The 15,000-nt window shown below is 59.0% G+C and overlaps 1 protein-coding gene across 1 annotated transcript in view; it reads right to left on the minus strand.

Annotated features, from left to right (window-relative positions):
* Positions 1-15,000, minus strand: part of SORCS2 (sortilin-related VPS10 domain containing receptor 2) — an 86,646-nt gene that overhangs the window by 31,374 nt on the left and 40,272 nt on the right. Inside the window, exons 9-13 of the mRNA XM_008578792.1 lie at positions 9,537-9,628; positions 8,564-8,671; positions 4,699-4,819; positions 3,155-3,288; positions 2,395-2,523 (exon numbers count right to left, since the gene is read on the minus strand). Of these exons, the coding sequence (XP_008577014.1) occupies positions 2,395-2,523; positions 3,155-3,288; positions 4,699-4,819; positions 8,564-8,671; positions 9,537-9,628 (584 nt within the window). The remainder of the gene's footprint in view (positions 1-2,394; positions 2,524-3,154; positions 3,289-4,698; positions 4,820-8,563; positions 8,672-9,536; positions 9,629-15,000) is intronic.

The raw sequence follows: 15,000 nt of genomic DNA on the forward strand, positions 1-15,000 counted from the left end.
GGATGGATGGATGGGTGGATGGATGGATGGATGGGTGGATGGATGGATGGATGGGTGGATGGATGGATGGATGGATGGATGGGTAGGTGGATGGGTGGGTGGATGGATGGGTGGATGGATGGATGAGTGGATGGATGGATGGATTGGTGGATGGATGGATGGATGAATGGATCGGTGGATGGGTGGATGGGTGGATGGATGGGTAGATGGATGGGTGGATGGATGGATGGTGGATGGATGGATGGACGGGTAGATGGATCGGTGGATGGATGGATGGATGGATGGGTGGATGGATGGATGAGTGGATGGATGGATGGATGGATGGATGGATGGATGGGTGGGTGGATGGATGGATGGGTGGATGGATGTATGGGTGGATGGGTGGATGGATGGATGAGTGGATGGATGGATGGATGGATGGATGGATGGATGGATGGATGGATGGATGGATGGGTGGATGGATGGATGGGTGGATGGATGGATGGATGGGTGGATGGATGGATGGATGGGTGGATGGATGGATGGATGGGTGGATGGATGGATGGATGGGTGGATGGATGGATGGATGGGTGGATGGATGGATGGATGGGTGGATGGATGGATGGATGGGTGGATGGATGGATGGATGGGTGGATGGATGGATGGATGGGTGGATGGATGGATGAGATGGATGGGTCGATGGATGGATGGTGGATGGATGGATGGATGGATGGGTAGATGGATGGGTGGATGGATGAATGGTGGATGGATGGATGGATGGTAGGATGGATGGGTAGATGGATGGATGGGTGGATGGATGGGTGGATGGATGGATGGATGGGTGGATGGGTGGATGGGTGGATGGATGGGTGGATGGATGGGTGGATGGATGGGTGGATGGATGGGTGGATGGATGGGTGGATGGATGGGTGGATGGATGGGTGTGGATGGGTGGATGGATGGATGGTGGATGGCTGGATGGATGGATGGATGGATGGGTAGATGGATGGGTGGATGGATGGATGGTGGATGGATGGATGGATGGATGGGTGGATGGATGGATGGATGGGTAGATGGATGGGTGGATGGATGGATGGTGGATGGATGGATGGATGGATGGATGGATGGATGGATGGGTAGATGGATGGGTGGATGGATGGATGGGTGGATGGATGGATGGATGGGTAGATGGATGGATGGATGGATGGATGGATGGGTAGATGGATGGGTGGATGGATGGATGGTGGAGTAGATGGATGGGTGGATGGATGGATGGATGGGTAGATGGATGGGTGGATGGATGGATGGATGGGTAGATGGATGGGTGGATGGATGGATGGATGGGTAGATGGATGGGTGGATGGTGGATGGATGGATGGATGGGTGGATGGATGGATGGGTGGATGTATGGATGGATGGGTGGATGGTGGATGAATGATGGATGGAGGATGGGTGGGTACATGGCATGATATTAGCTGCTGTGGCCAAAGCCTGCAGTTTCTGGTCCTGCCTCCTGTTTTCTCAGTTTCTCTAGGGGACATAATGAGGATTTTCTAATAAGCCCATGAGCTTTTTCACCCTCTCTGAAAACTTCCTCACAGGGAAATGGGGAAATGGGACCTTCAGATGGAACATGTTTGGGACCTCCGGAAGCTGCAGGTTCACAGCTCTTACGTACTAGCATCTTTATATAGGAAGTCGATCTGCTATAAGGAAAGTGCTCGGCCTCTGGTGGAGGAAAAGTATCATTCCTGCTCACCCCCGCCAGGCACCCGTCCTGTGTGATGTGTATTCATCACCCCCAGACTGAAGCAACACCTACCACGTGTCATGGCACTTGCAGTCCAACAGGGAGGACAGCTTAGTGAGCAATGACAGGAACTCGGGTTTGTGCTATGACAGAGGTAAGCTTGGGGGTCAGGCGCCGGGGGTCAGGGAAGACTTCCTGGAGGAGGAGTCATTTAAGGTGAGACCTGCAGGCATGGTGGGCACACAACCATGTGGCTCGCTAAGAGTTGGTAAATGGGGAGGGGGAGGGGTCAGGGCCCTGAAGAGGCCTAGGGGAGGAGCGTTTCTCCTCTGGGTGGGCTTAGCCCCGGCAGCAGGTGTGAGCCCCAGGGCACCTTGGACCTATTCTGTCACTGTCCTCAGTTCAGAGCCAACTCCAGGCAGCTCCCCCCAGTGCTGGCCCACGCAGTCTGAGGTGGGAGAACCTGTGGGCTTGTCGGCCCGGGAGCTCACAGGAGCCCGCAAACAGGCTTCATGCTCACGAGCACACGCGTCCTCAGCCTCGACACCTCCATTCTCCCCAACGCCAAGTGGGAGCTGCAGGCACCAGCCGGGAAGGCATGGTCGACGGTGCACCCCGGCTGTGCCCTGGAGTTAGGCAAGGAGGGGCCCCAAGCCCACACTCACCCCAGGCTGCTGGTGTAGGTCTGGCCCAGGGCACAGTCATCTGGAGGGGACAGTGGGTTAAACCAGAAGTTGGCAGAGCACTTGCTGGTGTCGGACTCTGAGGAGGGGGAGCGCTCAAATCCATAGTCACTGGGAGGAGGAAAGAAGAGCAGTCAGGTGACAGGTACAGGTGTGAATGGAGCCAGCTGGGGTGGGGGTGAGGTCGGGGGGGCTGGGAGGAGAGCCTCAGTCCAGGGCCTACTATGCACCCATCTGTGGGGACACAGAGGCGAATCCACACAGCCCTGTCCCAGAGCAGGAGACAGACCCGAAAGCTGACAGTTACATTCCAGAGTGACAAGAATGCAAAGGGATATTGGGAACCCAGAGGAGCCTGAGGGCTTCCTGGAGGAGGTGAGCACGTTTCAAATGATAAGCAGGAGAGAGCTGGGGCAAGAGAGGGAGAGGCGCTGCAGGCAGGGGGTGCAGGTGGTAAGGCGGAGAGGAGGGGAGCAGACGGGGAGGGGTGGGGTGGGCAGGCAGGCGGTGGGCCAGGGGGCAGCTGGTGGCCACAGGCGGCTTCCGAGCGGAACGGGGCAGTGGATGGGCAGGGCTTGCCCCCAAGATGCCCCGACCCATTCCCGTGAGCAGGCCACTGTGGGGGTTTAAAAAATCCACCCACAAATTCATTAATGCTCCGTCCCCAAGTGTGGGCTGGAGTCGGCTTGTAAAGGCCCCGCGGCCTCCGCCGTCGCCTGGGCTCGAGGGGCCGGGCGCTCACCAGAGGAAGTCCGAGTCCCGGCACTCGCACACGTGCGACACGAGCGCCGACGTGAAGCTCCTCCCGTTGACGCACCAGGACGTGGGCTTTCTCTTCCGGAAACTTCTTTGCTGGCCCATGATGCAGCGGTCACCCTGCAGCAGCAACGGCAGGGGGAGGAGCCGGCCTGAGAAGGGTCGAGCGCCCTGCGGTGGCTTGTCCTGGGGCTCTCGCCTGTCCCTGAAAACGGCTGCTTCTTCAAGCAGCAGGGGGCAGGGGGCTCGTCCCCTTTTGCAGGTGGGGAAACTGAGGCTCAGAAGGGGAAGTAGCATGTGTGAGGTCAAGTCGGGGCAGCATCCCTCTCATCCCAACCCACAAGCATTCGCTGAGCACCTACTGCGTACAAGCCCTGGCTAGGCCCTGAGGGGCCACAAAGCTGCTGGAAACGCGGGTCCTTTAAGTTCCCCTCTGTCTCCTCTGTCTCCTCTGTCCCCTCAGGCCCTGAGGGTGCCAGCCCTGAGCAGGAGCTGTGGACACACAGTAGGTCCTCAGGGAACGATCAGACCAGGCCCCACCCTGCTCCCGGCAGCAGGTGCTGTGGCCTGTCAGGTGCAGGGTGACCCCGATTCTCTGCTTGGCCGGACTGAGTCAGGCTCCAGAACCTTCTCCTAGGCCAACTGCCCACTTCCTTGTGAAATCCAGATTTAGCAAAGGACTCTGCTAAGGTAGTTTAGCCAGAATCCCCCCGCCCTCGATATCTCAGCACCCTCCATATCTGATCGAGTTCCTTCTCCACTATCCCCCCGGGTGATGTCTGGTCACCCCGGCTTGTATTCAGCAAGAACCCTGTTTAGGTCACTTTAGCCAGAATCCCCCCTACCCCGATGCTTTTTCTTAGTAATTTTCCGTCCACTGACCCCACCCTGCTCCCTGGCTATAAATTCCCACGTGCCCGGCTGTATGCAGAGTTGAGCCCAGTCTCTCTCCCCTATTGCAAGACCCCATTGCAGCGGTCCCTGTACCTTTCCTGTAAAGTCTTCCTTACTGTGTTTTAACAAGTGTCGCTGACTAATTTTTGCTTTAATAGTCCCCTCCCCCACAATTCCAGGCCGCCCCGCTCTGCAATCCCAGGCTTCCCATCACGCCTTTGGCAGCACAACCTGATGGGAACCGAAGTGAGAGGCATTTGCTGTAGAAATGTTTATGTGTTTGAGATTACAGGACAGGGCCTGCCCAGACCCCACTGTCATATACGGTACATGCATGTGACCTTCCTGAGATCTGAAAAATCCTGAATCCCAAGCACCTTTGACTGCATAGGCTGGGTAGGGCCTGTGGCCCTGCAGCCCCTTGAGTGTGACTGAGGACCCTCAGCCCAGAGCAGCCCAAGGTCAAGAAAATCCCACAGAGATTTTCTTGGAGATCTGAAGGTGGCTGGGGGTGCTATGAGGACTTCTTGGAGGAGGAGAGGTCCCCTGTGGCCTTGCCCGGGAGGACTTTGGCAGGCACAGGCGGGCCCGCATCTGTGCCCAGCCTGCCCCATCTCAACTGCATCCCAGCCCCACCTGAAGGTCGGTGAGGTCCCAGGAGCTGTAGTCTTCCTCGCCACACTGCCTGGAGAACGGGGGCCGGAAGTCCACCTTGACGAGCTCCCAGTCGGAGCGGAAGCTGATGTGTCCGAAGATCCTGGGGCACAAAGAGGAAGGAGGGGAGGGAAAACCACCTTAGTGTGGCTCCGTCCTGCTGTGCAAACGACCTTCCCTCAGGACCCAGCTCCCACCTGTACAATGGGCACAGCGATAGCTCCCTGCCCTTGCTGGGGAGTAGGACGGAGCACGGGGCACTGTGCCTGGCCTTCCGCAGGCGCTTGGTGGACCTTGGTGTTAGTATCCCCACAACCGCCACTGGTTATCGACGGCTTGTCAACTGCATCAGCCTGGGTCATTGCATCCGACCCCACATGCACCCCCTGCCCGCACGGCCCCCTGCTTGACGATGGGCGGGGAAGCAGGCCCGCAGCAGGGTCAGGACCTGGCCTCCTGGCCGCCACTGGGCCCTCCCGTGGCCCCCATGCTGGTGCTGGCGTTATGTTTTGCAGAACGATTCGTGGTCAGGCGGCCGAGTCTGGTGCTGTCCAGCTTCTTCCTGCCTTTCTCCCAGCCTCCATCAGCCTGACCGTGTGAGGGCTCCGTGCTGCAGAACCCAGCTTTCTACAGTGGGGCCACAGGCCGTTCCTTCCCCAGCAGAACCGGCAATCCAGAGAGAGAGTGAGTCGGCCCGCCCGGCTCAGCCCAGCGCTTCCAGCCTGGGCGGGTGGAGGCAGCAGGACAACACAGAGGAGGGACACCAGCCGTTTAGGGACCACGCACGGTGTGCTGGGAGACCCGCATACACAGCCTGGTGAGGTGAGTCCACCCCCGTCTTACATAAAGAAAAACCCGAGGCACAGAGAGGTTGGGTAACTTGGCCGAGGTCACACAGCTTGTTTGTGCTGTCCCTGCCCCTCCTTGGCAGGCAGCCAGCAGCCACCGAGAGCCTGTCCTATGCCCAGATCCTTCCCCCTCTGGGAGTCCTGCTGTCTGGTGGCTTCCACTTGATCCCTCCTCCCCAACGCCTCACGTGGGCTCCAAAGAAGACTCCAGAAGAGGGGCCCAGCGTGCCCTTCATGGTCTTTCCCCAGTCCAGCTTGCAGCGCTCTGGCCGTGTCACCCGAGGTCACGCATGTGGATGGAGGAGGGGATGCACTCTGCTCTGGTCCTGGTCCCGTCTGAGCACCTCCAGCAGGGGCTGGGTACTTGCAGGAGGCCCGTAACGATCAAGGACTGAAACCCCGTTCTAGGGCGGTGTTGAGAAAGGGCTTGGAGCGCATTCTTGGGGACATGACGGCCAGTTCTGAATGTCTCAGGCTGGTCTTTGAAGAGGTTTGGCGCCACAGGGCACCTCTGAGCCGAGCAGGCCTTGGTTGGTGCCCCATTTACTACACTGTGGCCTTGGGCAGGCCCATTTCTCCTCCATACCTCAGTTTCCTTGGCTTTAAAATGGGGACAGTAAGACTGGCCTTTCGGGGTTGATGTCGGATGAGTGATGGTTTGGGCAGGGTGCCCGGCACACAGTAGGAGCTTCCTGCACTCACGTGCGCCCACACACACGGTGTACAGTCGGGGCGACGTGAGGGGCCCGCGGCCAGGGCGAAGCAGGAACTGAGCGTGTCGGGAAACCCCAGACACCGGAGGAGACACAGAGGCTGAGAGGGTGGCAATGCCCACCCGGTCTTCACAGGACAGGGTCTCGGGGTCCCCACCCCTGCCTCTGGCTGGGCCGTCTTCCCACCACTCCCCTGGGGCAGCATTTGAGACCCTCTAAAAATGGGGGGGTGCCTCCTTCCTGGCGAGCAGGATGAGATAGTACAAAACGGCCCACAGCATGCAGCAGGCGCTCAGGAAAGCTTCGCCGCAGCCCCTCGCAAAGGGCCACGGTGGTAAAGGCATAGGGAGGACTTGGGGACAGAGGGTCCAGTACAGCCAGATGAGGGCACCCCAAGGGGAGGCACCTCAAATTGTGGTTGGGGAAGGAGCACAGAGGTCCCGGGCCCTGATGAGGACGTGCCGGCACACATTTAATACTGCGCCCGGTGGCAGGGGACGCCAACCATGACGTGAGCTGAAGGCCCAGTTAGATCCATGAAGCGGCAGACCCTTGCCTTCTTGGGAATAACATGCCACCCACCCGAGGTTCCAGAGGGGAAGCAGAGCTGGACTCAAATGTCACCCTCACTCCCGCCACACTGCACAGTTCAGGACGGCGGGGCACTCTCAAAACCAGGCCTGCCCCGCACTGCCCGGGGCTGCCCCGCACGGCCTCCTGGCAGCTTTGCGTGCCTGTTGAGGGGTCTGCAGGGTGCAGAGGGAGCGCTGGGCTGGGCTCAGGCACTCTCAGGGCTTATGTCCATATGGCCTCTCTTGGGCCCTCCCGGCTGACAGGAGAGCTGGACAGGGTCTCGGGCTCAAAGGCCCATTGCCAGCAGGAAGGGCAAAGGCAGGCGTGTGAACTCGCCAATGAACTAGCCCACGGCCACACCAGGCCAAGCAGGCGAGGTTGAGGGGTCACGCTGCCCGGCCACTCTTGGGGAGCAGCTGGGCCAGGCCTGTGTGCCCCTGGATGGACGAAGCAGAGAACACAGTGTCCAGAGTACAGGGTCCACCCCACTGTGGAGCAGTTTCACAGGGAGGACTCATAGGGCATCGTCCTAGTTTCTGGGACTGCTGTGCACATCACCAAAGCTGGTGGCTTCAAACAGCAGAAATGCATTCTTTATGTGTGGAGGCCTGAGTCCTAAAACCCGGGGTCAGAGGACCATGCTTCCTCTGGAGGCTCCAGGGGAGGCTCCTTCCCGCCTCTTCCAGCTCTGGCGGCTCCAGGCATCCTTGGCTTGTGGCTGCATCACTCCAGTCTCTGCCTCCGTCTCACACGGTCTCCTCTGTGTCTGTGTCTCTGTGTCCTCTCCTCTTCTTAGAAGGGCACGAATCATTGCATTAGGACCCGACCTCAACCTGATTGCATCTGCAATGATCCTATTCCCAGACGAGGTCACAAATGAGGTCACAGTAGACATTAATTTTGGGAGACACAGGCATTACTGATAAGAGGCAGGAAGAGCACACAGGAGCTGTGCACCGGGGACGCCTGGCAGTGGGCATGGCTGCAGCTGTTAGGAATGCAGAATCTCGGGCCGCCCCAGCCTGTGCACCTGCTCTGCCTCTGACGAGTCCCCACGCAGTGGGAATACACAGGACGAAAGCAACCAGCTGGGCCTCCACTTCATCGGCTTCTGAGGGAGCCCCTTTCCTTCCCCACGTGGCCACAGGCATGTTCCCTGTCGTCCTCTGGGTCTCCGCTCCTGAGCACAGTGGCTCTGAACAGCAGGAGTCTTGATGCCCTATGCCCCTCACGGGTCTCATGCTGCTCTTGGCCGTGGGTGGGGCTTGGCACATGCTGGTGGTGGAGAAGGGAGCTGGGCAGGGTGGTGCTGAGCCTCAGCCCACAGGCCGGGGTGATGGTGGCTCACAGCCAGCTCTGCTCCTTGCTGGCCCACCTGGGTCTCAGGTCCTCATCTGTGCCATGTGGCTGAGCAGGTAATAATACCCATGTTACCAATTGCCAACTCCAGAGCTGGCCCTTGAGCCTTGGCTCTGTCCCTCACCAGCCAGGTGATCCTGGGCAGGTGGTGGATGTTTCTGTGCAGGCACAGAGTGGCCACCTCCCAGGTGACTCGGGGCATGAGGAGCCTTGTCCTGCCCTGGGTCAAGGAGGCAGGTGTGAAGAGGGTTTGGGGGCCCATGTCTGAACCTGCCTCGGAGCAGTAAGGGCCAAAGGGGCCCCCAACACGGCCCACCTGGGGAGTCAGCTCGGACCACTGCCCCATGCACTCACGTCATGACCAGCGTCTCGTCCCCTGGCTCACTCAGCAGCCCGTCCACAAACACCGAGGTGCTGGTGAAGTTGTGCGTGCTCCAGGTGAGGCCCTCATCCACGCTGAACCTGCCAAGACAAGGAGTGTCAGTGTCCACAGGGCAGGCGTAGATGCTCCGCTCATCATGGACTATCTGCCCGCTGGGCTCAGCAGCTGGCCCTGAGACCATCCCTGGGCCAGCCCAGCATCTGGGCCAATGCTGCACCCCCGAGCTCACCCTCTGCAGGGGGCTGCAGAGCCACCTCACCAGCACCAGGTGGCGCCAGCATCTCCTCAGCAGTGCTGTGGCCCCGTGCTCTGGGTGGTAATCTGGGCACCACAAAGAGACTTCGCACCCCCTGGATGGCAGGGATATCTGGGCTTTGGAAACATCTGGCTCAGCCCCACCCACGGCTTGAGCCTGGCCCAGGGGCTGCCAGGCCAGTGACAGGACCAGTATTGTGCTGCCATCTTGCAGTGTACAAAGCTCTTCTTCAGACTAAAGTGCTACTGCATTCCGGGCAGCTTCCCAGCTCTGCCTTCTGGGTCCCGAGGTCCTACCTGTCCTCAGTTCCCCTCAAGGCCCTTCAGATGTCTGAGACTGCTGCCAACCCACTCCCGCCTGGGCACAGCTGCTGGGTTCCTCATCTGGGTCACCCTGGCCCCAGCCCCTCCACTTAACTAATTCCTGCTGCTGCTTAAAAGTCACCTCCTCTGGGAAGCCCTCCCTGCTCCCCCGGCTGGGGGGGGACCTCCCCCCGTGCTGTGTTGTCTTTCCCTGTTTGCTTGTGCCCCAGGGCAGGACAAAGTCTGTCTTTATGAGGCCCCTGGGGAGGGTGTGCGGGGTGCCGCCAACCCCGGTTGTCCTGTGGCCCGTGGGGAGGCCGTTCTGGGGATGCTCTGAGAGGCTCCCACGTATGGAGAGGAGCCCCAGTGCCGGCCTGGCGACATTACTTGAGGATCTTCAGGGGGATGGAGGTGTCCTTGATGGCCACAATCACGCCGCCGTGGTCCAGGTAGAGGATGTGGTGCTCCTCCTCGAACACCTGCAGGACGGAGGGGTCAGAGCTCTCAGAGCAGGACCCTGAGATGGGCTGGAGGTCATCAGGGTCAGGGTCACGTGCCGGGAGTAGAGGTGTCAACACGTAGGCTGGGGGCATTGGCAGTGGTCAGGTGACTAAGATCAGGGCTGTCCCCCGGGGCAATCCTGAGCTTTCCCACACCTGGACGCAGTACACACGGGGTGAATGGATGACGGATGGCAATTTCTAGACCCTGCTGTGAGGGAGAAAAGTGGAAATGAACCCGGAATGTGGTCCTCTCCATGGCACTCATGCACAGAAAGTGCCAGCAACAGGAAGATGAGAGAAACAAGGGGGTCTAGACAAGCATTTAGGATAAGTATCATCAGTAAAAACAAACTCCGATTTGATGTGAAGACTCAGCTCAAGTGTCACCTCCTCCAGGAAGCCCTCCCCGAGGCAGGCTGGGTGGGCAGCTGCCTCTGGGTCCCCACCCCCCTGCCTCAACACTTAGCACACTAATCTGTTATTGTCTCCTCCAGCCAGGGGGCTTCTCCAAGGTGCGGCTCGCTCTGGGTCCTCTTTGTACCCAGCATGGCTCAGCTCAGACCTTGGTGCCTGTGGGTGCCCAGGACTGTGTGCTAGGGGACAAAAGGCCGACCAGCTGGGACAGGGATCACACAGGAGGAAATTCCTCTGGGAGGCTCACTTGTCTGCAAATGGCCCGTTTCACAGATGAGGAAGCCAAGGCTCAGGGCAGTGAGGGGTACGCCAGTGCCTCACGGCTGTGTGGCCCCTAGGTCACTCTGGGACACCAGGGGCCCCCACCAGCTCTTCAGTGAACATACATGTGTGGGCGGTGAGACCGTGTCTCTGAACACTGCCCAGCGAGGAGCCTACTGTCCCCACAGACAGCCCTCCCCCTGCACCACTGTGCCCAAGGAGGTGGCCCCTCACCCTCCCGCCATGTCCATCCATCTGCCAGGGATGTGGTTCTACAGCCAGAACTCGGGGAAGCTCAGGAGGTGACGGAAGAGAGCCAGAGTCCCGACCCCTGTCTCACCAGGGCCAGCAAGCTCATCTGCCTCAACGCGTTTCAGGCGTCAACAAGACCTTTGCAAAGGGCCTGGCCGAGCCTTTGGCGGGCAGCGAGGGCTGGGGACACTTCCACCTGAGCTGGCTCTTGGAGGCCCTCCTGGGCCCCGGGAGGGCGGTGCTCTCTGGAGGGGCGGACGCAGCTTTGTGCCGAGCGCGGCAGGAACAGGCGGGCTCCGCTGGCCTGCCTGACGGGAGCTGACCCAAAGGGGCCGTGTCTGCACCTCCCCTGAATGAATGAGCCGGGAAAGGCCCCCGACACCAGGGAGATTGTTCTGGGACAGCCAGCGAGTTGGGAACAATAGTGGGGAAACTATAAGAGAAGTATCAGCTGGCGCCTTCTCTCTGCTCTTCCACTTTGAGTCTGTCTTTATCTGAATGTTGGATTTTCCAGGAGCAGCAGGAGGCACCCAGGAGAACCTGGAGCAGAAGCCCCACATCTTAACATAAAGCATCAGCAGAGTCAGGTGGTGCCTCCAGGCCAAGCCCTCAGCCCAGAAGTTGGGCAGGTCCCATCTCTCCCACACCCCTCAACCCCACCAGAGCCTTCCAACGGCCCCATGGCCTTGCATATCTAGTCCAGATCCTTCCATGGCCTTTGGGGCTCTGTAGGAGCAGCTCCTGCCCACCTTCCTCCCATCCCACCAGCATGTGCTCTGGCTTCCTGCCCCTGAACAAGCCTCAGGGCCTTTGCACGTGCTGTTCTCCTGCCTGCAAAGCTCTCCCCAGATGTTCCTGCCTTGCTCTGTCTCACTGGCATTTCCCACTGCTCGTAGGAATTCGCCAAGGAACACTTTGGGCTTGAATAAAAAAGAGAGGCCCCTAGGAAAAATGGTGGTGAGTGAGTGGGGTGTCCCAGAACCCCGCTTCCCTCCCTCCGTCCCCTCCCTTTCCCTTCCTTCCTCCTTCCTCCCTTCCTTCCTTCCTTCCTTCCTTCCTTCCTTCCTTCCTCCCTTCCTTCCTTCCTTCCTTCCTTCCTTCCTTCCTTCCTCCCTTCCTTCCTTCCTTCCTCCTTCCTCCCTTCCTTCCTTCCTTCCTTCCTCCTCCCTTCCTTCCTTCCTTCCTTCCTTCCTTCCTTCCTTCCTTCCTTCCTTTTTCCTTCCTTCCTTCCTTCCTTCCTTCCTTCCTTCCTTCCTTCCTTTTTACAGCGGGAGGCTGTCAGTTCCGGCTAAATGACATGCCCAGGACGCAGGAAGCCACCTGCGCGAGGGGGGCCGGCCAGGTGAGGGGCCCTGCCACAGGGGGTTTGGATACCTGTGAACTCTGCTCTTACGCATGCCTGGGGTGGCTGGAGGGAGGAGGGCTGGGGCTGGGCAGCCCGCGTGGTGGCCTCTGCTGCTCATACACCCTCTTATTTGGTGGCAGCCACACTCTGAGGTTATTTCTCCATTTTCCAAAGAGAGACTGAGGTTCAGAGATACCGTGACTTGCTTGAGGCGACACAGCTGGTAACTGTCAGAGCCCAGAGAGGCCCCAGGTCTCTGACCCTAACCCGTGCCCCTTCCACACAGCTCCAAGCAGGGACACACTGAGGGGAGGAGAGGCTGTCCTCACTAGTGGGGAGGTGGCAGGTTGGAGTGGGGCTCAGAGTGTTTACTTGGGTGCTCCCCGATACACCCCGCAGCTCGTGTGCTCCTGTCAGGGGCCACGGCCATGTCTGCATGGGGGCAGAGGAGTTGGTGTGCTGCTGGCCTGTGTCCCAGCCGTGAGCTCATGAAGTGCTGGGGATAAGCGGACTGCCCGAGGTACATTAATAGAGTTTCCTGGACAAGGGAGGTGACGGCCAGCAGATTTTAGGGTGTCACAGGTACAGATTTAGGGTACTGTGAGGAAAAAGATCCCACAATACTCCCCACCTGTCCACCATCCACAGGCCCCGTGTTCCCAGCCCCCTCTGTGGGGATGCTGGGATCTGGCAGGACAGATGCAGGCTGGCCCCCAGGAACTCACAGCCCCGGGAGAGACCCCCAGGAGGCCGACCATCTCACCACCTGGGCCAGAGAACTACAAGGCCTGTCATCTCTGCCCCCGAGGCCCAGTGTTCAGCCCAAGTCCTGCCACAGCATGGCAGTCCCAGCCAATGTTTTGGGGACAAATGATGTCATATTCCAATGAAACCGCAGACCTGAGTCAGTAGCAGGCCAGGGAGTGGTTTATAGACAGGTGGAGCTTTGGAGAATCTTAAGGTGGCAAAAGCATTACAGGTGGGGAAAGTGTGGGCGTCAAGGCCAAGGTCATGGGCAGCGAGTATGTCCAAGGAGCCGGAAGTGCATGGCAGGTGTGGCAGCCCAGGGGTGGGATGAGGGCGAGATGGCCGAGCTTCATCAGGAGTGACGAGGACAGGTTCCCTTTGGGAAGGTTCCTCGGGTGTTGAGGGGAGATGGGCCAGAGGGGCAGAGGCCTGTCGGGCTCCCCAACAGTTCAGGGGCAAAGGGCTTCCCCTCCAGGAAATAGTGTGCCCTGTCTCGGGGAATATGCCAGACGAAGCTAGGCTGTCTCACCAAGAACGTGCACACAGGAGCCCTGGGCGGCCAGGCAGAAGTCACGCCCGGTCCCGTGCAGCTGCAGGAGAGAAGTGTAGCAGCAAGACAGACCCGTCCCCACCCAGGCGCGGACTCCCCACGCCCCTCGAGCCTGCTAACAAGGACTCTGCCTGCGAACATTCCCCACGCCACCCGGGCCTAATCCGCTGCCTTTCGGGGTCTCCTGAGGGAGATGGGGTGCTGAAAGGCAGGGCTGTGGCACCATGAAGGGGACATGGTTTCTCAGAGCCTGGCTGCTCCGGAGCGCAGTGTCCCTCCAGGTCAGAGCTGGGCACGCAGAGTGTGCACACAGGCAGGGCTCCATGCTGGGACACTCGGACCCTCGTCCCTGCACCCTGTTCCCTCAAGGACAGGCAGGAAGACAGACAGAGTGCCTTCAAGCCATCCCGGGGGTCCTGCCCCGGGAGATCAACATCCACTCTTGTTAGCTTAGGACTGTGGAAAATGGGGCTCTGGGGCTCCCCAGTATCCATCACTGTGGGTGGTCTCTGAACAGCCATTGCTGCGGTTTTCCGTGCCTTGATCAGCCCCTGAAGCAGCAGGGCCGGGTGGGGAGGACAGGCTGTCCCGTCCCCGATTCCCCCTTTCCCTGCCTCCCCCACATGCTGGGTTTCAGCCAGCGCGCTCGAATGTCTTCTGGCCTTTTTGAGCTAATCAGCCCAGCACACTCGTGTCTATGAAAGTCATGTCCATGAAACGCCGTGCACCCTGTCGTTCATGGCTCGTGCTCACGCTCTCCTCCAGACGCATCGCACTGTGTGCTTCCCTGACCGTCTGGCCAGGACTGGAAAGCATGGGGCCACTCTGAGCTCTCCGTCCTGCCTTCTGGACCTTCGTCCACGCTGTCCTCTGCCTGGGCACCTCCTCTGCCTCCCCCAGCAGACTCCAAAACCCAGCACGAGCATCTCTCCCACCCCGGACACCCACCCACACCCACACACACACACACACACACACACACACACACACCCCGCACATACATTACGTGCCCTCCTCTGCACCCCAGGCCCCCGAGCCTCCCCGCCGTCTCTTACCCCGTCTGGGAAGGGCACAAGCACTGTGGGGGCCAGGCCCTGTGCCCAGCACCCAGCAACTTAACAGACGTCCTCCCACTTAATCTGGACATTGCCTAGTTTGAAATCTAAGCAAATTGCTCGGCAAAAGTGACCGCTATGCATGTCTTACAATCAGTTTCTATGAAATTAGAAAATCTCTTCTATTTCACCTGTCTATTTAATAGGAAGGGGGGCTTCTCTAATAAATGGACAGATGGTGACCTTTAAGAAACTTTAGACATTTCCTTAGTTTTAGTGAAATAGAAATATTATAATACAATAAATCTCTTTTGCCCTTTTCAAAACTCCTTGTTTCTTGCATATTATTAAAAAATGTCAAGGCCTTAAACCAAGGCTGCAGGTGAACTCAGTACTTTCGAGATGAACATATTTGTCCAGAGGGTTACCTGAGAGGGGTCTGTACCTGGGGCGTGGAGTCAGGTGAGTGAAAAACTGACCTAAAAACAGAGCTTCCTCCACTGTCTGGAAGGGGAGACATGTGCAAAAGTTCACTTCAGTTTAAGTGTTTAAAGCAGAAATTGTCACTCCGTGACACACTTCAGACGCACTTCAGCTACGAAGGCCTTCTGTCCCCTCCGAGAAGCAGCAGTAAGTGCAGAGGGAGGCAGACCTCTCCTGTAGCCGGAGCACCTGGGCAGGGTCCTGGAGCTGCTGTGACTGCCGGGGGTGCACCGATAGCCTG

Source organism: Galeopterus variegatus, unplaced genomic scaffold (assembly GCF_000696425.1).
Source record: "Galeopterus variegatus unplaced genomic scaffold, G_variegatus-3.0.2 Scaffold76, whole genome shotgun sequence".
Classification (NCBI taxonomy): domain Eukaryota; kingdom Metazoa; phylum Chordata; class Mammalia; order Dermoptera; family Cynocephalidae; genus Galeopterus; species Galeopterus variegatus.